At 46.5% G+C, this 23,289-nt stretch overlaps 1 protein-coding gene across 25 annotated transcripts in view; it reads left to right on the forward strand.

Moving 5' to 3' along the window:
- Positions 1–23,289, forward strand: part of Mical2 (microtubule associated monooxygenase, calponin and LIM domain containing 2) — a 189,827-nt gene that overhangs the window by 65,685 nt on the left and 100,853 nt on the right. For all 25 annotated transcript variants that reach the window (XR_013112772.1, XM_034505078.2, XM_076940966.1 and 22 more), the window contains 5 exons: positions 11,230–11,437; positions 14,739–14,855; positions 17,091–17,192; positions 18,950–19,105; positions 22,718–22,818. Coding sequence is in view for 24 of the 25 variants with exons in the window: in XM_034505078.2 (XP_034360969.2) it covers positions 11,230–11,437; positions 14,739–14,855; positions 17,091–17,192; positions 18,950–19,105; positions 22,718–22,818 (684 nt within the window). In the remaining variant the exon portion in view is untranslated. The remainder of the gene's footprint in view (positions 1–11,229; positions 11,438–14,738; positions 14,856–17,090; positions 17,193–18,949; positions 19,106–22,717; positions 22,819–23,289) is intronic.

The following is a 23,289-nucleotide window of genomic DNA, read 5'->3' on the forward strand; positions in this document are numbered from 1 at the left end:
GATATATAGATGCATGGATGGATATGTGGATAGAGGAATAAGTAAATGGATAGAAAGATTCATGAATGAAGGAATAGATATGAACAAATGCGTGCATGATTGGAAGAATATATATCTGGATAGTTGATGCATGGATGATATGTGGCTGGGTGGAAGACACGATGAATGGATAGATGAGTGCATGGATGAAGGAATAGGTATCTGGGAAGATGATGCATGAATATGTGGATGTGTAGAAGGCTCGATGAATGGATAGATGAGTGCTTGGAGAGTAAAATCTAATTGCAGAATTTATGTGGCAAGTATGTTAATGTTACCTAAGATTCTCAATTGTTTTTTCTATTTGAAAAATGTTTGCATTTTACCAAAAGTACTGTAAAGATGTTAGAATAAAAAGGGAGAGCCTGTAGTAGGAAAAACACAAAAAGCAGATTCCGGACCTGGTACGATGGCTCAGGGGGTAAAGGTGTTTGATGCCCACCTGGACAGCCTGAGTTCAATCACCAGGACCCATAGAGTGAAAGAAGAGAACCGACTCCCAGAAGTTGTTCTCTAACCTCCACATATGTGCTATGGCACATGCACACACACACACACACACACACACACACACACACACACACACTATAAATAAAGTATAAGAAATTTTTTTAGGCAGATGCTTAAAATATTTACAAACATTTAAAATACTATAGAAAACATAACTAGACGTGTAAGTTTCCTATAATAGGGCCCCTTTTTAAGTTAGAAAACTGAGAGATGGCAAAGGGGAAGCAAGTGAGAAGGACGTTTGCACGCTGAAGCCATGCACAGAAGAGCTGAGAAGAAGGAGAGGTAGACACTGAAGTCAGGAGAAAACTGTACACAAGGTCACACGGGGCCTGGAGATCTCGATGAGATCTTCTGACTTTGAGTTCTGAGAGCCACAGGGGCTGGTGAACAATAGCAATCTGGGAGAGGCCAGGCCTCTCTTCAGAAGGGCTGTGGCTGCTGCATAGGGGAGAGGCTAGAAATGGGTGAGGGTAGGAACAGGGAGAACAGGCAGGACCCCTGATGCCAGGGCAGGGAGGGTTGTGAGGGACTTGAATAAGCTGACAACACGGAGGAGACAAAAACTAGTTAGATCTGGGTGTGCTCAAAAGGAGTCCACGGATTTGCTGGGGCAACAAGGTGAGAAGGGATCAGAAGGGAGGTTAAGGATGTAGCAAGCACCTTTGTGTACACAGCTGGAGGCGTCCATATGTGTTCCCAAGACAGTGGGGAGTGGGGGTGAGGAACAGGTCGGGAGCAGGCTCTAGATCTGTGAGATGCTTATTAGAGCAGAAACGTCAGCATGCAGGTGGGCCATGGTTGCTTCTGGAATCCTGGGGAGTTCAGGGATGTGAGTGGATGGTGAAGCCTACCAAGAGTAAGCCTGAACCCGCTGCTCATGGAGAGCCAGGAAGATGAGGGCAGCAGCCTAGGTGACACCTGTGGGGCAGGGTGGAAATTTCTGTTTAAATGCCCTGGAAGGACACTCTCCTCCCCCAGTTTCTCTCATCTGTCATTGTTCTAGATGTAAAAGCAGGGGATTCTTGCTATTCTATTCCAAACCCACTACAGGCAAAAGGAGAAATGGGGACTATACCTGCTCCTGGACTCTCCAGGTCTTGCTCCTTCCATGTCTACTTGTTTTCAACTTCTCTGCCCCTCTCGGCCCCCAACTCTAGCCCTGTCCAGACTCTCTACTGGCCCACAGCCATCTCTCTCTTCCTCAGTCTTGCCATTTCTTCTGCCTCTCTAATTCCCCCAGCTCAGTTCTCACCAATCTGTGCCTTCTCCAACTTCTCTGAACATTCTTTGTATCTGCTTTCTGCCGCTACTCCCAACTGTGCTTTCTCAGTTTCCTGAGGCAAAGGACACGAGTCCACAACTCTCAGAGCCGTCTCACAAGTCCCCACATGTCTCAGGTGATCAGGAGAGAATTGATGATCTCACTTCTAATAAATACTGCCTCTGACCTGGAGAAAGTAATAGCAGCTTGGTGACCTTGAGCCTCACCTCTGACACTAGAGGTCACATGTTTACCCTTGTTCTACAACCAGGATCTAGTTACTCACTCTTCCCACTGGCTGTGGGCACACCTCCTCTGCACGCAGTGTAGGCTTCTCCAGATCTTATTCTAGCCTTAGTGCCACTATTAACGTTGCTCTCCTTGACAGGGACACATGAGTGCCACAGTTGACTTTCTCTGCTAGCATGGGCTGGGCTAAGGTAGAGCTTGTGTCCTGGCTTCAGGGACCTTATACTTTAGATGGGAAGATGCCACGAGGCCTAAATATTTCCATAGGGGTGAAGACTGTGCTTACAACTTCCAGAACGGTGCCAGCTTGAGCATACTCAGAAGGCTAAGGGAAGGGTGTTTGCAAGTGAAATTCGTGGAACCTAGAACCTGTGCTCCCTACTTACGCTGTTGATAAGAGGAGGAGGAAAGGGTATCCAGACACTCCAGCCAGTGGGGAGGGAAAGACGGAAATGAAGTGTTTCTCTTGGAGGAGGTATTTCTTGAGGAGAAGCATGCTGATAGGAATGTGTTTACTAAGTGGAGTGTACGAGTTAGTCAGGAGCTAGGTTTGAATGAGATACAAGAGAGAGCTGGGCTGAGGATACCAATCTGTTGGTAGAGTCTTTGTGTAGCGCACACAATACTTAGCACTGTCTAAACTGAGTATGGTGGCACATGTCTCCGATCCCAGCACTTGGTGGAGGTGGAGGCAGGAGAATCTGAAGTTCAAGGTCATCCTTGAACTATATATCAAATTCAATTCCAGATTGGGCTTCATGAAGCCGGGGTAGGGGTGGGAGGGCAGAGGTAGTCAGAGAGTTGGATGGGGCTGAGTTCCACCAGTCAAATGAGTTTTAGCAGCTTGCCAAAAATGGAGTGTTAAGTGTCTATGAAGAACTTTCCTTGGCCAAGCCTTCCAAGGACTTCTTGGTGGGCACATCTCCCATGAGGTCCCCTCTTTGTTGTTGTACAAAATGAGGCTATAAACTCTTCCAGCCTCTACCATGAGCCACCTCCCTGTAGGCATAAAGCAGATGTCTAGGTTTCAAACACTTTTCACCCTACAATATGAACAGAACAGGTTGGGTTTGCTCGCAGTCATGTGGGAACAGCCATGGGCTTTCTGCCTGGGTTCAGATAAGTCTCTTGTCCTAACAGCCAGAGGCTGTGAAGCCACTCTGGGAAGTACAGTGGCAAAGCTCTGCCCAAGAGAGCCAGAGTGCCTGGATGGCTATTGTTACCAGGGAGACCTAGCAGGCCACCAGCCCGCCATACTTTCTGTGCTAACTGACTGGAAGCATTGCAGCTGAGGCAGGTGCTGGGGTGGCTTCTCAGGACTTGCACAGGCTCAAGTCCCATCTGGCCTGGGAACTTTCACCCTGGGGAAGCACATGATGCTTCTTTGGGCATAGCCCTGTCCTCCCCTGTAGAGGCCCTGTGAACCCAGGTTGAACTCTGGCTGCATTCGCGAGTCCTCAGGAAGGAAGGAAATGGCCTCCTTCCATTCTCACCATGAAGTTCCTGATAACTCAGGCTTTGTACTCTCCAGGCAAGCTATTGAGAGCATAGGACTGGATTCAAATCCAAATGTGATGGTTTACTTGTTACACGATCTTGAGGAGAATTTCTTGCTTTCTTTATCTCCATTTTTTTTTCCACCCCTTCAAAACTGAGGACTGTGTTCATGACTTCCAAGCTGAGGGGCAGAACATTTACAAATGAAAATGTCCTCAGACCTGCCTTTCCCCCTGGCCACACTGCTCACACAAGGAGGCACTGGGTGTGTGTGTGTGTGTGTGTGTGTGTGTGTGCACATGTGTATGTGTGTACAAGTGTTGCAAGCATGCATCCCTATGTGCTTTGAAGGCCACAGTGTCTTGTGCTAGCACTCTGTCCTTTATTCCTTTGGGCCTCTCACTGGGCCTGCATCTAGAGCTTACAGTCATCAGGCTCCAGTGCCCCTCCTGCTTCTGCTCCCCAGCTGTGCTGGGGTCACAGGTGTGTGCATAGCTACATCAAGAGTTTTTTTTAACATGGGTGCTGAGGATTTGAACTCAGATCCTCATGTGTGCACAGCAAGTGCTCTTATCTGCTGAGCCATTTCTCCAGCCCTTGCTTTACTTTTCTATGCCTCTATTTTTTTTTTTTTACTTCCAAGGTAGATGTGGTGCTAACACTTTCAAAGGGTAATTACAAAGATAAGACACAAGAAGTGGTTGGTTGGGGCGGTGGCTAGCAAGTAGTGCTTGTGAAGTGTGTTAAACTTCACTTCAGCCAGGGCCAAGGCTGTGGTCAGCAGGCTATGAATGGCAGACCCCTGTCTGCGGGCCATTTCCATTGTTACATAGCACCATAGCCTTGGCCCACATTGCACCCAAGGAGAAGGGAAGCAGGAAGCAGAGACAGAAACAAAGGCTGCAGACTGTTGAGCCCTGGCCTAGCCCTGGCTCCACTCAGTGACTCTTGTACTTTCTGTCCTGGGTCGCAGCATCCTCATTTATGGGATGGGAGGCGGGCTAGTTGAAAGGTGCACTGTGCCATTGAGAAATTAGTAATTGGATTAGGACGATGGCTCAGTGTATGAAGTGCTTGCCATGCAATGTAAGAACTGGAGTTCAGATCTCCAGAAGCCACATATGTGCTGGTTAGGTATGGCGGCTCGTCTGTAATCTAGGCTCAGGGGCAGGGATCTACAGACCAAGCTGGCTAGCCTGGGTCTGTGAGCTCTGTGCTCACTTGAATAAAGCACAAAGTGATTGAGGAAAACTCTAGCTGTCAACTCTACAACTTCAGGCACACCCACATGTGCACACATGTGTACCCATGCCTACACTTGTGATCATACATACATACCCATGCATACCACACAAATACAGACCTGCAAAAACAGCAGGTGGAGTTGGAGAGATTGCTCAATGGTTAAGAGCACTAGCTGCTCTCACAAAGGATCTGGGCTCAGTTCCCAGTAACTCCAGTTCCAAAAGAGCCAACAACTTTTTCTGTCTTCCATAGGCACTTGCAGACAAAACACTCATGTGTGTGTGTGTGCATACACACACACATTTTAAAGAGTCATGCTTTCAGGGCCCCTCTGAAGTGCAACAAGAGTTCTATGTGAGCCCCCACTCCCACCCTGACTAGCATTTATGTCTCGGCTAGGTATACTAGCTGTTGTCTCCCACCCTGCTCCTTGATAAGTAGTCTGTTTTTCCATGTGGTATTTGTCTCTTGTGGAGAATATGCAGGTCTGAACTCTTCTAAGCTTATCTTTACAGTGGATTTCCTGCTGGTGGTAGATCTACCCACTCCCCAGTGAGCAATAATTCACATGGCCCAAGTGCACAGATAATACTGCTGTCCATGATGTAGGTGGCCTTGGCAGCCCCCTGCTCCTTCTGTCTGGGTGGGAAGCTGCAAACATTAACCCTGGCTGGCATGCACCCAACATCCCTCTCATGGTCAGAAAGCCAGAACTGAGTTGGCGTTGAGTGGGTGGGAAGCTCATTCATCCATCAGCTACGTGTTGAGCCTCCTGTGCGTACCAGGCAGTGGATGCGTTCCAGGCACACAGATAACACAGAGGACAGGGCAGTTCTTGAGGCCCAGCCAGTGATAACATGAGAGCTTTGTTCTGGGGCAGCAGTAAGGAATGAGCCAGTGGGACCATAGGAAGAAAGTGTGCAGTCTAATTTAGGAAGGCCTTTGGGCTGTGTGTGTGTGTGTGTGTGTGTGTGTGTGTGTGTGTTCATGGGGGCGTGGTATGTATACATGTTTGCTCATATGTGTGTATAGGCCAGAGGACAACTTGAATGTCACTTTTCAGGAGATACTCTCCTTGTCTATTGAGATATGGTCTCCTGATGGTGGTAGATCTGCCTGCCCCTCAATGAACAATAATTCAATCACCCCAGTGCACAGATAATACTGACATCCATTGATGTGGGTGGCCTTGGCAGACCCCTGCTCCTACTATCTGGGTGGGAATCTGCAAACGTTAACCCTAGCCTGAGACTCGATGTCCTAACTAGGCTGAGGAGTCAGTGAGCATGGGTTAAAAAAAAAAAAAAAAACATGGGTTCTGTCAGTGAGCATAGGTTCTCCTGCTTGTGCAGTGACTGAGGCTGAGTTTTAACCAAAAGCTCCATTTATTGAAAATCTTTTCTCAGCAGTAATTGCTAGCTGGGTCTGGTGAAAGGGGAGAGTCCCTTGCCTCTGTGTTCAGTCTGCTGAGCCACACCTGTCCAGAGCATCCACTGGCCATGGGCATCCCGGGAAGCCAGGGCTGCTCCTTTGCCCAAACACATGGTTGTGCTGTATTTGGCCCCTTGTCAGAATACCAAGTCCCCATTCTGAACATAGCTAGCATAGTCCAAGGGGGAATTGTCCTGCCTCCACAACCCCAGCCAACAGGCCCTTGTGCCAGCCTGGATTTTCTCCCCTGATAAAACTAAGCCCATTGGCATTTGCTTTGATTAAAATTACAATATGATTGGTGTCTCTGAGATTTCAGGCCCAAAATATGTAACAGAGCTTAGGATGATGGGAAAGCCAAGCATTCACTGATGAAAACCCGGGTGCCGCCAAGAGAACTGAACATGAGACCTAGCTAATATTTGCACACTCTATGTACAACAGAGTACATAGCTGGCTGGAGGAGAGAAGGTTCCCTGCCTTGTCTAGAGACCAGAGGTGGGTCAGGCCTGGTGAACAGAAACTGCAGAAGGCCTCTGTCCCCTTCCTGCCCTCCTTCTTCACCCTGCATGCTCCCACTGGCCCAGCCTTGGCAGCGGAGTGACAGAGCTCACCGACAGGAAACATGCAGTAACTGCAAAGACATGTAACGGGGTCCAGACTTTGCCCCAAAGCAAACCTCACAAGTGTGGGGTTTGGAGCAGGCTCTGAAATGACCGTCATTGTCTGGCTATGTAGAGCAAGAAGCTGTGTGGAGGATGAGATAAAGTGTGGATCTGAGTTGAGGAAGCTGGTTGTCTCCAGCACCTCTGTCCAGAGAGGAAGCCAGTCTCCCCCCCCCCCCCCCCCCGCACTCCCCAAAGTCTCTGGGGGTGAGTCAAATCTCAACAATGACTTCATTTCCTCTAACTGGGTGTCTACAAACTCTTCAGATGGTTCCAGCCAGTAAACTAACTGACTGGAGTGTGGGAGCTTCTGATATGCTTGATCGAGTCTTCCTCTGGGACCTTGGCAGCCTAGGGGAGTGAGACAGCCAGAGGATAGAGTATTTGCTCAAAAAGGGGGATGTGTTTTTAAGATAACATTTAACCCCAAGTAGAGGGAAGTTTCCAGATGTCTCAGCAATGTCTGACAGTGAGTGAGGAGCAGGTGATGGTCCTCTCAATTGTTGCCTTGCTGAACAGTTTCACCTATTCATATATACCTACCCACCCATACCTACCCACCCACACCCTCACCTGTGAACTCCTGCCTCTGCTGGACTACTGCCACGCTTTTAGGTCTTACAAAACACTGAGACTATGCACAAAATTAGATGTTCATGTGTTTATCTAGGTCACCACGTGTCCCCCTCTTCTGCCCTAACAGACTGTCCTCCCTAGAAAAGGACATGATCTTCTTCAACGTGCAGTGACTTGGCATGGACCTTGTACAAATCCCTGTTTGACTCTTCTTTACCCATGGCCCCAGTGCCAACAAGACCAGCGCATTTAAGACCTTCAGCATCTGGGTGCAGACCAGCTCTCCACCCCCCTCCCCCCACCTTCACTCCTCTTTCTCTCTGAATGGGCTCCATCAGCTGAGACGTTTGGCTTTCTTTTCATTTCTACAAAACCAGAAGCAGTACTGCACAGTAGGCTCAGGAGAGAGACCACCAGGTTTAGATCCTGGAGTTAGTTACCTTGCTGCCTGCTTTCCCCATTTGTGAAACGGTCAGAGTAAAGGTTCTCTTGTATGAGTAATAACAGTTCCTGAATTTGAGAAGTCACACACATGAATCTGAGTGGGTGCTCCACAAATGTGGGCTACAGAGGATGATGGTGGTGGTGGTGGTGATAAAGATGTTGATGATGGTGGTGACAGTGATGACATGGAAAGCCCCTCCTCTAATGTCCCTTGCAGTCTATCATGCAGAATTAGCTTTTCCCCTTCTGTGAATGAAACAGAATAAGCTACAAGGCACTCTACTTATTTATGTCAAAGGCCTGAGAATCTCTAAAAGCAGGCACTAGTTTTCAGTAATAAGACTCCAATATTCAAGGCTAGAGAGCTGGCTCAGTGAGTAGAAGCACTGGATGTTCTCTGGGAAGATCCAGGTTCAATTCCTAGCACCCTTAAAGTACCTCCCCAACCATCTGTAACTCCAGTTCCAGGGGCTCTGGTGCCCTCTCCTGTTCTCCATGAGTACCACAGACAAGCATGGCACAGACAAGCATGCAGGCAAAGCATCCAAATGTATAATAAAATTTAGGACTTTGTAAAAAAAATCCAACATTTGCACCAGTTCTTTCTAATTACCTTTTTCTCATACAATTTTTGTTTGTTGAACCTTACCTAGAATTTGCAATGTTCCTGCCTGAGTTCTGGGATTGCAATCATATACCACTGTGCCTGAAGATTTTATTTGTTTAATACTGTGTGTGTACCACATATGTGCAGTGCCCATAGAGGCTAGAAGAACTAGTGTTACCCCTGGACTGGTAAAGTACCATGTGGGTGTTAGAGATTAAACTTGGGTCCTCTAGAAGAACAGTTAATGCTTTTAACTGCTGAATCATCTCCAGACCATTTTTCTTTTAGATAAGGCCTGACTATTTTATTGTATGTAATATAACCAACATATTATAAAATTTGTCCTACTAAAGTAGATAACTATCACCACTGCCTAATTCCAGAACATTCCAAAAGGAAACTATACATCCAGTAGCACTAACTTCCCAATCCTCCCACCCCTTTAACCTTATCACCACCAATCTTTCTGTCTCTACAGATTGCCTGTTCTGGAGTTTAGATCCCCAAACCCACATCAATGCCAGCTGGGTGTGGCAGCCCATCTGTAGTTTCAGTGTTCAGAAGGAAGAGATCAGGGATATCAGAGCAAAGGCAAGATAACAAGCTAGACTATCCTGTGTCAGCAAGCTGTGGGGTCATTTGAATAATGTGGGGAGCAATCAAGGAAGACTCCTGATGCCAACGTTGGGTCCCTGCACACATGTGTGCCTGCACTCACACATACAAACATGTGTATACACCCATGATATCATTCGTATATTATAGCTTATTTATCCATCAATTCATAAGCTCATGAGTTATTTGCAGTTTGGGGCTGATGTGAATAAATCCTTCCCTTGCTATTCCTGGAGAGATTTTCAATTCTCCTGAGTGTATGTACCTAGGATTGGGATGGTTGACTAATACGGTACCTCTGTGCTTACCTGTTAAAGGAATTGCTATAACAGACTGAAATCGTTTGCACTAGCAATATGTGAGTTTTGAATATTTCCAGCTCTTGAGTCATACATCCCCATCAGATTAAAGCCTTTACTAATAATGAGGGAGTAACCATTCACCATGGCTTAGTTTTACATTTTTCTGATGGCTGATAGCTAGGACCTTTTTATCTAGTTTCTGATTCCTTGTATAACTTTATTGGAAAAAAATGCTATTTAATTTTTTCTCTAGGGTTTACTTGGCTATTTTAGTTTATTTTTCATTTTAAGCTGTTAAGACTCTATACATATTAGATACAAGTATGTTATCAGAACTCATCAGTTATGTGGCTTGAAAATATTTTCTCTCATCAGCACTTGTCTTTTCCCTTTCTTCCTTTCCTTTAGCAGGCTGGGGAAGGGGTGGGGGTTGGCAGCTGAAACAGGCTAGCCTAGGCTCACAGATGGTATTCTTTTCACTGCCTTGACAATAATGCCTTTTGAAACATCCGTTGGTGTTGGGCCATGGAAAGGTATCTTGGTTCTTGGGTTGTGGGTGTTTGGCCACAGAACCCAGGATCCTGACAGGAGATCTAATCTCCATTCAACCTACACCCTTCAGTCAGTAGACACTGGTAGGGCACTGGTAGAGGGTGTGATTAACAGGCCTCAGGCCCTAGAGAGATTTACATACTAATGAGGTATCTGAAGGCCAGAGGGTGGAGCCAATTAAGCATTCCTCCCTAGCCCCTCCCCCTCTCTCCCTTCCTATTTAACTCAGGTCTGCCCTGGGTTTGGGGGGGGGGGTGCATCCAGATCCATCCACCATCTGCCATGACATTAAAACCTGTAAAAACCCATGGATTTTCTCGTGTTTGGCGCCGTGAGGAACTGTGGAGAGGCCTTTAGTGAGCCGTTGCCATGCCTAACTTCACCCTGGAGGAACCCAGAGTGTTCCCAGCCAACTACCCACAGCTTGGCGTGAGGAACCCTGCGTTCTCCAGCCACAATTACCTATACGTTTTATCTTGAGATTTATTTTTATTTGTATCAGGGGGTATCTGTATGAAGATGCATAATAAATAGGTCAGAAGAAGGTGTCAGATTCCTGAACTGGAGTGGTTGTGAACCACCCAACATAGGCCCTGGGAATGAAACTTGGGGCTTTTAGGAGGACATAGAATGCTCTTGGCCACTGATTCATCTCTCCAGCCCCAGCACCAAAGTTTTTAATCTTGATGAAGTCCAGTTTGTCAATATTTTCTTTTGTTGCTTGGCTTTTACTTGGCTAGCCTATGGCCATAGGAATGATGTTCCATACACTTTCACAACACATGTTCTTATGTTCTTGTTTAGTGGTGCTGAGGCTATGTACTCCAGGGCCTGCACACACTAGGCTAGCTCCCTATAGCTGAACCGAATCTCTAGCCCGATATACTTTCCAAAGGGTGATCCTGTTGACAACAGCCCTATGAGGAAAAGCAGCACTTCACAGACCTAGTTCAAGAAAGGACAATAAGAGGTGGCATACCAGGACTGGGATCAGATTTGGTCCAGCCTTGCCTAGAACTATCTGTGCATCTTGCAGTGCCTTCTCCCAAAATCCCTTTGTGTGTTCTCCCTGGGTGTAGACAGTGTCTAGTCTATGATGGTCCTCCAGGGAATATGTACTGGGAAGGTGAATGCCTGGACCTGGCAGATGCTCAGTGTGCTGTGGCTAGTGAGGTGGGACCTCTGTAACAGCACTGTCTGGACACTCAAGGTTTCTCTCCTTTCCCTCCACAGTGTCTCATCGTTGGAGGAGGACCGTGTGGCTTGCGCACTGCCATTGAACTTGCCTACCTGGGGGCCAAAGTGGTTGTGGTGGAGAAGAGGGACACCTTCTCCCGGAACAATGTGCTGCACCTCTGGCCCTTCACTATCCATGACCTGCGGGGCCTGGGGGCCAAGAAGTTCTATGGGAAATTCTGTGCTGGCTCCATTGACCACATCAGTGAGTAGGGCTCAGGGTGGGGTGCTTCAGGACAATCCAGGTCTCACTGTTCATGGACTCATCTTGCCACATCTAGGAGTCCCAGATGGTCCTTTGACTATGGATAATCCATACATCCAACTCTCAGGTGTTACCTGGAGGGCTGTGTATTAGTTACATTCTTTGGCTGAGACCAAATTCTTCACAGGGATAAGCTTGAGGAAACTTTTTTTGGGGGGTGGGGTGTGAGGGGCTCATGATTTGAAAGGATACAGCCCCTCATGGCAGGAAAGTAAAAAAGGCAAATAGCTTCATGGCTGCTAGCTCATATCTGGGCAGATCTAGAAATGGAGAGAGGCCCAGCAGAATGGCCAGGCTATAAACTTCAAGCTCTCCATCCTCCTCCTGTATCTACTTCTTCCAGCTATGTCACATCTCGTACAGGTCCAGCAGTCTCCTAAAAATGGTACCACTGGATGGAGATCAAATGTCAAACACATGAACCCATGAGGACATTTCTCATTCAGACCATGATGGTTTGCTTTGTGACTTATTCTGGTCTCTGTTTTAAGTCCCATTGGTTATGGACCCTGACATGCACTGCTTGCCAAAATACCTGTCTCCAGGGCCTAAGTGCTTGACACATAATAGATGAAACAATAAACATCTATTGAGTGAATGAATGAAATACAGAGCCCAGAGGCAAGTAGCAGAAACTGTACGCTGGGGAGCTCACTAGATTTTGTCAGTAATAAAATATGCTTTAATAGAGTGAGTCACACTCCCAGGAGGAATTTGAAAGAGAGAATTCATAAAACCCCTAGCAGGGCCAGATGGTTGAGACCTCCTTGTGCAGAGGCATTTGCACATTGTACTGCTAGTACTTCAGAGTGGGGCAGGTGGTTGGTCAGAGGAGTGACGTAATCGGATGTGTAATCTCTGACAGATCTCTCACCAGTGTTCCTTAGAGCTCTGACAATAGAGAAGGCAATGTAATGTGACTTCAGGGAGGCTGGGAGCAGAAGTTGGGAATATAGCATCTGAAGATGCTGGCCAGCCTCTGGATGCCTGTGATGTGGAATCTTGAGGCTTCAGGAGAGGCAGTATCCCTCCTCCTCTCAGCTTCACAGGGAAGAGGTCTCTAGCTTTCATACGTGTGACAGTCGAACTTGAGAAAGTCAGGCAGATCATGTGGGGATTCAAGTATTTGAATGATGTAAATACAAAGTATGTCTTTTTAATTTCCTCCTGACTTGGTTCAAATTCCTTACTTTCACCAGGCCTCAATCTTATCTGTTATAAAACAGGGTTAGTTCTGTCCCCTTGAATGGCTAAGGTTACATAGGTTCAGGTTTGTAACATGCTAGCAGCATGTCTATTGTGTAGTAAATATTAAAGTACTTTTTGTGTTCAGTGGAGTATAGTAATTGGGCTGCAATGTGTGGCCCTCAGACCTAAAATAACTCCACACTTGTCCATGGGGGTGGATGAGAAGGAAGCCCAAAGAGCCATGCCCCTGTAAGACCAGAATTGATGGGAAGTGAGTGGGGTGTGTGTGGGAATGGAGAAAGTTATCAGCCACTAAGGGTGTAATTTATTCAGACACAGAAGAATTTACTAGCAACAGCCCCAGAGTTTATTCCCACTTTGGGATGAGAAAATTCCAAGAGTTCAATGGAGAGAAATTTGTATTTGCCCAGAAAGCCACAGCATGAGCTGGCGGGATGCTCTGTCCCACCAGGAGGTCTGTCAGTGAGAATGTGGAAAGGCTTTGAGCATGGTGCTGAGAGGATGTAGGTCTCAAGGGTAGCTCTGAGAAAATGGAAGTGAGGGACTCACAGAGCACCTACTGTGTGCTGGAAGTCAGAAACCTTGATACTGTGAGGTGTGTCCAAGCCTCCCCTGGAAGAACTGTCCTCAAAGCAGGTTGCAACCTAGGTTCTGTAAACCCAGCTGCCGGGCATCTGTTCGGAGGTGGGCAGTCTCCATCCTCAGCTGCTGCCTCAGGTTTAGCGTTGCTCAGCAGTTCTTTGTAGGACCTGTGTTAGGACTCTCCAGCCTTAGGCTCTTAGCAGTTGCCTGTGTCCTATGCCTGAGGGAGAGAGGTCCTTGACCTGCTCATTACATGTTCATTGTCCCTCCTTGTCATCCCAGGACAGAAGCACAGCTAGTCATCCCTTCCAACTCTGGTCCCTCTTAGATTTCTCTCTTTCTTCTTTCCCAGTCCCCCCCCCCCACCACCACCAGTCTTCCTGATCCTCACCCTGGACCCTGACCTCTATGGAGACCCCATTATTTTTCTTTAGTTCAAAGGATTTTAGAACTAAGGATTTTCCTTAGTTCAAAGGATTCTAGAGGAGGAAGTGTCGACTGTGTATCCACTCATACTCCTCCAGTGGTTGTTTACTTTCCTTCTGTCACCACACCGAAGAGATTTTTACCTAGAAGCTTCCAGGCTTCTGGGTGTTCTGGCCTCCTGTGGCCTCTATTGTCCTCTGTCTCCCCAGGGAATCTAATGCTCCCAATTACTCTTCTCTCACAGTCCCAGCCAAGACCCCATCACTCTGTTCATCTGCTTCCTCCATTAGAGAGCACATGCCCATCTTCCTCTGCCTAAGAGGACACCTGCCACATTGTAGGTACTCAATGAATATTAAATACCCAGGCAATACAGAGAAGCCCACAGCAAGTGGAAAGCTTCTTATTGTGCAGAAAAATGCTTGGAGGCATGCCCCTTTGTGCTGAGTGGTAGGGAACAAACAAGGTTGCACTTACTGGAGGCATTTGAAATGGTAAAAAGTGGAAAGCATTGAGTCCAGTTGGTGGAGAGAATTCCCTGCCTTTCTCCTTACCACAGGACAGGGAGGAACTTTAGGCATAGGCCTATCCATGAGCCTCTCCTGTGGCTCCCGACTCTCGCTATCTCCTTCTCTCTCTATCTTCATCTCATCAGATCCAGAGTCGGGGTCAGCAAAGATGTAGGAAAGACTGACAGATCTCTCCAGCTAGAGCAGCATGTCGGCGACTAGAACAGAGCTGCCAGGTCAGACAGAACTGCTCCCATGGTCAACTGTTTGCTTCTGTGTGCCCTTGAGCCATTACTTGACTTTATTGAATCCCAATAGCTTCTCTATTAAATGAGAATAAGAAGGGTCCCTAAGGACCACTGTGTGAGAGAAAGGAAAAGCCTTGGAGCATCTGGTACAAGCTCAGTCTGTAGGGCTATGCTCTGGGCTGTCTGGGCCACACCTACCCAGTACTTACACACAGCGGCTGCCCACGCACTGCTCCTGATTGTCCTCTCTTCTTTTCTTCCTCACAGGTATCCGACAACTACAGCTCATCCTGTTCAAGGTGGCCCTGATGCTGGGAGTGGAAATCCATGTGAATGTGGAATTTGTGAGGGTTCTAGAGCCTCCTGAAGACCAAGAAAATCAAAGTACAGTATGATTTTCTTTCTCTGCCTTGAAAGCAGATATTCCAAATGGGAAGCTGTGCCGGTGGCTCTCACAGGCTATCTCTGCAAGTTATTTTTGCTGGGAGCTGTTTGGCACACTTCCACTGACAAATACTTTACCTTTTTTGACCATTTCTGTGGCTTTGGGCTTATTTTTTTAGCTCCCAACAAGGGTGGGGGCGTTGGTGCAATTATTACCAGGCCATGAAGCCTATAATTTAGTTACCCAGTCCCTAGGAAGATGCAACTCTGACAAATGATGGCCAGTCAGTGGCAGGAAAGAAGACAAATCTGGTAGTGTAATAAAGTTCACACATGCTCAGTTCCCACACAGGTAGTTATACCTGCTATATCCTCAAAGTATCTTAAAATACAGTAAAGAAATTGAGATGTCTAAAACAGTTGTAAAATAAAGCTTTTAGATATTTCTTGGAATACATATGTCTTATTTAGGGTTTTATTGCTGTGAAGAGACACCATAACCATTTTGTTTGTTGGGAGTTTGTTTGTTTGCTTATCTTGTTTTGTTTTGTTGTCAAGACAGGGTTTCTCTGTGTAACCAGAGGCTGTCCTGAAACTTACTCTGTAGGCCAGGCTGGCCTCAAACTCACAGAGATCCACCTGCCTTGCCTCCCAAGTGCCAAGATTAAAGTGTACACATCCCAGCAACCATGGCTATTTTTATATAGGAAAACATTTAATCAGGCTGGCTTATAGTTCAAAGGTCTGTTATCATCACGACAGAAAGCATGGTAGCGTGCAGGCAGAAAGGGTGCTGGAGAGGCAGACAATGAGCCACTAGTCCTGGCTTGAACTTCTGAAACCCTAAAGCCCACCCCCTAGTGATGCATTTTCTCCAACAGGCCATACCTCCCAATAGTGCCACTCCCTATGGGGGGGGCATTTTTATGATATATATGTTATTCCTGAATTCCTGAGATAGTCTTATATTGCACAGGCTGGCCTTAAATTTGGCTGTTGCCAAGAATGACCCATGAACTTCTGAGTGCTGGAATTACAGGAGCTTTTATACCCAGCAGTGTTTTTAATTTTATTGAGTTTTAATTTATAGATCACAAGATGCTTTCATCTAGGCAGATTCTTGGTAATCTTCTTTTATTGTGCATATTTAAATTATAATATTTTAGCTGAACATTATGGTGCATACCTGTAATCCCAACACTGAAGGCAAGATGGTTATGCTTTCAAGGCCAGCCTGGGCTGCATACTGATAACCCATCTAAAAAAAACAAAAACTAGACGAAAGGAAAATTACATCTTTTTCACACACCGTAATCATGGGGTTTGACCATCGAGGTTTTTTATCTTATTGTCAGAATTGCTTCCTGCCTTGGAAATGTTCGGTTATGAGGCAGTGTGTTGACATCCTTGCAGTTCCCCACGGAGGGTACACCCTGACTTCTCCTGGCCTCTGCCCTGTATATTGACAACTCAGGGAGGCTTTTCTTGCCTTTTTAGTAAGACATTATCATTTGGGGCATTCAGAGACTTTGTGCTCCTAACCATTGGAACATCTCTCCTGGATAGCTGGTCCTAACCCTGAGGAGCCAGTCAGGCTTGCCCTGAGAATGTGCTTGTATAAACGGCAGACCATTGGAGCAAGAAGCAGAATCGTATAGTACCCCCTGGCATCTTGCACACTCTCTGGGATGAGAAGCCATTGAATTGGGGCAAATATGGGTGAATCCAATGAGATACAAACACAAGGCATGGGAGATGGGTTTGGGGATGGCTGAAGGTCAGCATCCTAGCAAAGGTCGGCCATACTAGGTGCAGGGTTGGCAGTGCCTCCCTCTCTCTGCTTTGTTCTGGAGTATACTAACACAGAACTTGAGGTTACCAGAGAGAATCTGGATATGGACTGTCCATGTATGCCCAGCCTGCAGCCTGGGAACCACATGCCACCCAGGATAGTTATGACTGTGCCAAATATGAAATAGTAAGTTTAATACAAATATTATAAGAGGGGGTTTTTGTTGTTAAAAAAAAAAAACCTCCATTGCACAGTTCTCAACCATGAACATTGTATACAACATCATGTGTCATAGTGTCAAAAGGCTAGATATGTCTGATGCCTGGGCCTTTCTTCAGGAGGCTCCCCTGGGTCACTATCCATTTCTCATGGCCAACAGGGTGGGGTAGTATTACTCTCTCAGGCTGCCTCTGTCAGCTCATCTATTTTCTCTGCCCTGGTAGAAGTTGGATGGCGGGCAGAATTCCTCCCTGCAGACCATGCCCTGTCTGACTTTGAGTTTGATGTCATCATCGGTGCTGATGGCCACAGGAACACACTAGAAGGTGAGAGCTCTTCTTTTGGGGCTAGGGCTAAGAGATAACGAGGGGAACTGGAGAAGGAAGATGAAGATGGCAGATGCTTCAGCTGAGTGCGTGAGGGGAGCCCACTCCACTCTCCCTCTCGCTAGACCTTAGCATCCCCATATGAGAATATGGGTAACAAAACCCTTTCAGAGCATCAAAGCAAGGGATGGGGGAGAACTTATCTGTGAAAGTGCTTTTTAAAGGGGGGGGGGAATCCTGTGGGAAAAGTCAACTCAAACTCACTGAGCTGCTGTGTTAGCCAATGTGTACTCTGACTTCATCTAAGGCAAACATCTCAAGATTTTAATGGTATCCATTCATGCTCAAGGACTCTACCAACCAACAGGGGAACCCTTTCTTCAAAACACCCACTGCCAGGCAGTTAGGCAAAGTGTCAGGATTCAAAGCCATGCTTCTGTAAGTCCAGCAGGCAGGCTTCGTGCACTCATTCTCACTGAAACTGTTGTCTGAGACAAGGGGTGATAAAGCACGTGTAACCAGTGGTATCTTTTAGAGTCGGGACAGTTGTGATTTCTGAGTTTGCTCCTGTCAAGGGTCACAGGTTGCAGACACACCACTGGGAAAACTCATTCTCTGAGGACAGCATGCACATACTGATATCAGAAAATTCTGAATGTGTGGTTCTCCAACTCAGGCTCTCCTATCTTCAAGACTCTGCCCTGTCTCTACTTACCCACCTTCATGCCCACACCCCAGCAATATTTGACAAGACACTTTGAAGCTGCTAACACAATGAATATTTGTATGGTTTATGGGATTCTTCTGGTGGTTTGGGAAAAATATGAGTCTGGATAATTGAAAGCCCAGGGTCTTTGCTCAGCCTGCAATCAGTTAGATCCTCCCAGTAATCAAGAAATCAATCAGTAATCAAGAAAATGCTACCACACGTGCACACATGCACCTTCAGGTCAATCTGATGGGGCTACTCATTAGTTGAGATGCCCTAGGTTTGTATCAAGACAAAACCAGCCAGCACACATACTAGGTAGCACCACTGGGCATGGGAGTATTGGTTTCATTTGCTAGGTTTTGGTATTGCTTGACTTATGGAAGTACCATCCTTATCTCTGTCTTTATCTTTACTGAGCTTCTCCCTTGATGTGTGTATATGTGTCCACCTTTCCCTGAGAATAAAGATGTCAGCCATGTTACAGTAGAGGCTCTACTCCAGTAGAACTCATCTTAACAAAGTACATCTATGACTCCATCTCCCAAAAGGTCACATACGGAGGCACCGAGGGTTAAAACTTCATCAGTGGGAGGATGGCAATGCAATACGGCCTATAACAACAAAGATACAAAGAAAATGTGATACCATCCTTGTCTTAGGAGATAAACCCTATTTTTCAAAAGAAGATTTTCTTTTCCATATAAAATGCTAACAAAATCATTTGGATCATGTAGGACCCCAGTGTGGAAGGGCCCTCAGAGTGTGTTCAGTGACATTCCCATCATGTCTGCAGAGGGCTGATGTGGTAGCCTGATGCACAGATCACTTTGGCCACTGGTCTGTGGATATGTAAACAGGGCATGTGGTCCAGTATAGAAAAGAATGGAGCCCCACTGACTTCAAAATGCCTCTTGTGGGCACAAGCCTGGTACCTGCCTGCCCCAGAGCCCCTGTCTGCAGTCTGTGAAGAGTGTGTTCTCAGCAATGCTGTCTGAGTTCCCACCTGATCTAGAGAACCGACACATCTACCCTTTCTCTTCTGCAGGGTTCAGGAGGAAAGAGTTCCGAGGGAAGCTGGCCATCGCCATCACTGCCAACTTCATAAACAGGAACAGCACAGCTGAGGCTAAAGTGGAGGAGATCAGTGGTGTGGCCTTCATCTTCAACCAGAAGTTCTTCCAGGACCTGAAGGAAGAAACAGGTAAGAGCCTCATCTATGAACCAGACCCTATTCACAGTGTGTGTGTGTGTGTGTGTGTGTGTGTGTGTGTGTGTGTGTGTGTGTCTGTGTCTGTGTCTGTGTGTGTGTCTGTGTGTGTGTGTCTGTGTGTGTGTTTGTGTGTGTACTTAAGTGTGTGTTTGAATGTAGATGAGTGTGTGTATGTGTGTGTTTCTGTGTGTGTGTGTTTGTGTGTGTGTGTGTGTGTGTATGCGTGTGAGCTTGCATGTGTGCACATATGTATGGTAGCCAGAGGACAACCTGTAGCATCATTCTTCAGAGGCATATACTTTGTTGTTTTTTGTTGTTGATGTTGTTGTTGTTGAAAAAAGACCTCTCACTGGCCTAATGCTCGACAAGTAAGCTAGCTTAAACGTCTAAGGAGCCCCAGGGATCTGTGTCAGCCTCACCAGCACTGGGGTTACAATACCATGCATGCATGCATGCCTTCCTCCACATCATGGATTCTGGGGATCAAATTCCATTCTGCAGTACTTGCATGTCATGCATTTTTTTCTGACTAAGCCATCTCCCTTGTCCCTTGTCCAAGATGTCTGAACTGTTCACAGACCTGCTGGCTTCCAATGGTTGCTAGAACTGGAGAAGGGAGCAAAGCTTTCTCTTCATACAGTAAATGTCCAGAGGCCATTCAAGGACAGAGGGAATCTAGAGAGAATGTTCTGGGTGTTATGTGTGGAAATAGATAATAGACTTTGCTGATAGATAGTGACCATGAACTGTCTGTTATGTGTCTGTGCTCAGCATTGAGGACAAAGTCAATGTTAGCCCCATCCCTCCTGGAGTTTCCCCTATCCAAAAAAGGTACCCACATAAAGCACTGTGACACAGGATAGCTGGGAAAGCTGTGCCCAAGGTCAGCATGAGATGCTGGGGACACTCTGAGGAGGAGTGTAGCACATCAGCTGCCCCTCCCTATGAGACAAGACAAGGACCCCTCGCCCACCTCCACCCCACTATGCTCTGACAGCAGTTGTCACCTAACCACAGGTCCATAGAACAGAAGGTTTTGGCTCAATAGCTTTGCAGATATTCTTTTGAATACATGCTACATTCCAAACACTGGGTATACAGCCTGAGGCAGATCAGCAAACCAAGACTTGTATTCTATGTGGCCAGATAGCCAGTAAATAAGCAACACGTGCTCTTGAGAGTAGAGGAGAAACAAAGAAGACTTGGCTTTTTTATAACCTGACCAAAAATGCATATTGCTCCTTGAAAAGCCAGTGCAATAATAATGTTAAATTAAGTCTCCATTATGCCAGGCATGGTGGCACTTGCTTGTAATCCCAGCACTTGGAAGGTAGAGGCAGGAAGATCAGGTTTCAAGGCTAGCACCAGCTACAAAGTCACTTTGAGGCCAGCCTCAACTATAGGAGACCCTGTCTAAAAAAGAAGTGAAAGTCATCAGTACTCTCTGCCCAGCCTGCACTGGTGTGCTCATGCTTGCCTTCAGAGCCAGCTATGTGCTCATTCCATGTGGCTCCAGTTCTAATCAACATATCCCTCCTCCTTCTCCTCTTCTTCTTCCTCCTCCTCCTTTTTCATCATCTTCTTCCTCCTCTTCCTCCTCCTCTTCCTCCTCCTCTTCTTCTTCCTCCTCCTCTTCTTCCTCCTCCTCCTTCTTCTTCTTCCTTTTCCTCCTCCTTTTCTTAGCACATTTTAAATATCACTCACATTTCTCACTTTCTCATTCAGTATCATATCTTAAATACAGTCATGATGATAGGTTTGGGGGACTTTGGCATCTCTTGGCATCCAAGCCTGAGGACTGCGGAAGACCATGTGGTTCTGGTATTACCTTTGAGATGGGAATGGTTTTCTATATTCAAAGGGCCAAATGAGATGGGGAAATGAAAACGATTACGTTTCAAGATTCATTGAGATGATAGGACATTCAGGGTTCAATGCCCTTCAGCAAGGGCTTTGATTCCACAACACAGCCATGGATATGCATTCACATTGCTGTCTATGTCTATGGTTTCATGAGTGTTTGGAACAGAGAAAGACACACATGTTCCCCTAAAGCCTTGGCCTCTGATCTCCACCTTCTGGGAGTTTCCTGTTAGGGTAACACTTTCCATGGAATCATTTCCTCTAAGGCTCAGCTTCTAGGAACCAGCTGAGTTGCTGAGCCAGGCTCTGCCTCTTCCTGGTCACAGTGGTATTTGCCATCTTACATCCCTCTGAGCCTCCACAATTTATTATTACAAGTTCTAATATTTCCTTTCCAGAGTATAATATCCTTTGAATGATTTAATATTTAATTCTCCAGCCCTTCCTTCCCCTTAGAAAGAAAGAAAATAAATGTGCAGACCATCCAATAGGGGTTACACAGGACACTGCAAGTGTTTCTCCAATGGTTTCACAGCTTCCTTTAAACTTGGCTGTTGTTGCCACTGTAAGCCATTGTCTCACATCACTGACAGCAATAAATTTCCTTTGAATCTCTTGGGGGCCCTCTGCATGCATGGCTGTTTCCTATTTTACTGTAATAGTAGGGGTGTTGCTATGGTTACATAGCACACCTTGTGTGGATGCTTTGAGGTCACTGTGTGCCTGTTACTTCCCTTCACATAAGCTGAGCTAGAGGGTCTTGGGCTTTAGTAAACATCAGAGTCACACAGGGAGCTTAAAACTGGCCCTACTCCAGCTTTCTAATTCAGCAACCCTGACAAATTTGACCTATTAAGTTCTTAGATGAAGCCAGTATCTCTGGCTGAGCTTCCCTGCATCCCCTTGAGAACACAGCGCTGAGTGATCACCTGGTAGCATGATTTTAAATGCAGAAACCTAATGTATGAATGATTTTCTGTCTGTGGAAAGAACAAAAGATGAGGTCTGGGCCTGGGGAGATGGCTCCATTGAGGATCTGAATATAATTCCCAGAACCCACATAAAAATGTTGGGCATAGTGGTGTATGTTTGTAACCCCAGCTCTAGGATATAGAGACAGCGGAGCATCCCTGAGGCTTACTGGCTGGCCAGTCATGTTGATGAGCTTTGAGTTAGTGATAGACCCTGTCTCAAGAAAGTAAGCACCTGAAAAATGATCCCCTTGACACTGTCTTCTGGCCTACACACACACACACACACACACACACACACACACACACACACACACACCATGATGCCATTAGGCCTCTAACCACGCAGTTTTGTGCCATTGGCCTGGGTTTACTTTGTTAAGCTAGGATGCGGTAGAGCTGCTCTGTGGTGCACACAGTCGATGGGGCCTGAGCCATGCAGTTGGGTTCAAAGTTGGGTTTTGTTTAGCAGCCATGGCCCTGTCAGGTACTTCCCATAATACTTTATGCTCAGATTTAATTTAGAAATACTCGACACGACATCTAAGGTTGTTGTAGGTTGTTTGGTTGTTTCGTTTTTGAACTTGTCTTTGTGCAACCATAAAAGCTAGCTGCTTTACCCTGGGTGACTTCCGGTCCTCTCTTCTACCTTCTACAGCCTGGTATGTCTTTACTCTTTATCTTATATGCATCTTCTGCACATGCATAATGAGACCTGGAATAAGGCAAGGTGCAGACTGATAAACAGTCTGATTCTTTCTCCTTTCAGGGATTGATCTCGAGAACATTGTTTACTACAAGGACAGTACCCACTACTTTGTCATGACAGCCAAGAAGCAGAGCCTGCTGGACAAAGGCGTCATCCTTAATGTATGTACCTGTGGGCTATAGTCTCTTACCTGTCTTCCCCTGGGCAACATGGACTGGCAGCATCTGGAAATGTGGGAGAAGATACCGCCCTGCCAGGACCCATGCAAGGGGCGAAGAGACTGCCTGCCACTTTCCTTGCCTTTGGCATTGTGTGACTTCCCAGCCACACAGATAAGTTTCAAACATGTGGTGAGAGACCTTTGCTTAGATGTGTCCAGAATATGATCAGCTGAGTCTTTTCTTTCCTCAAATGTCATTCATTTGGCTCTATGCCTTCACTGGGAGGTAACATTAACTTGGAGATGGGGACGCCTTGTCCTTATGGAACATAGAGATGCTATCATTTAAGACTCTCATGCTCTGTTCTCTTTGCCCTGGTGGGGGGCACTCACTGTTTGTGCTGTCAGAGATGAGCAGAGACCAGCTCTGCCATGAGCTAACTCAGGATAGTGGCCATGATGTTGATTTTTT

Source organism: Arvicanthis niloticus, chromosome 1 (assembly GCF_011762505.2).
Source record: "Arvicanthis niloticus isolate mArvNil1 chromosome 1, mArvNil1.pat.X, whole genome shotgun sequence".
NCBI lineage: Eukaryota > Metazoa > Chordata > Mammalia > Rodentia > Muridae > Arvicanthis > Arvicanthis niloticus.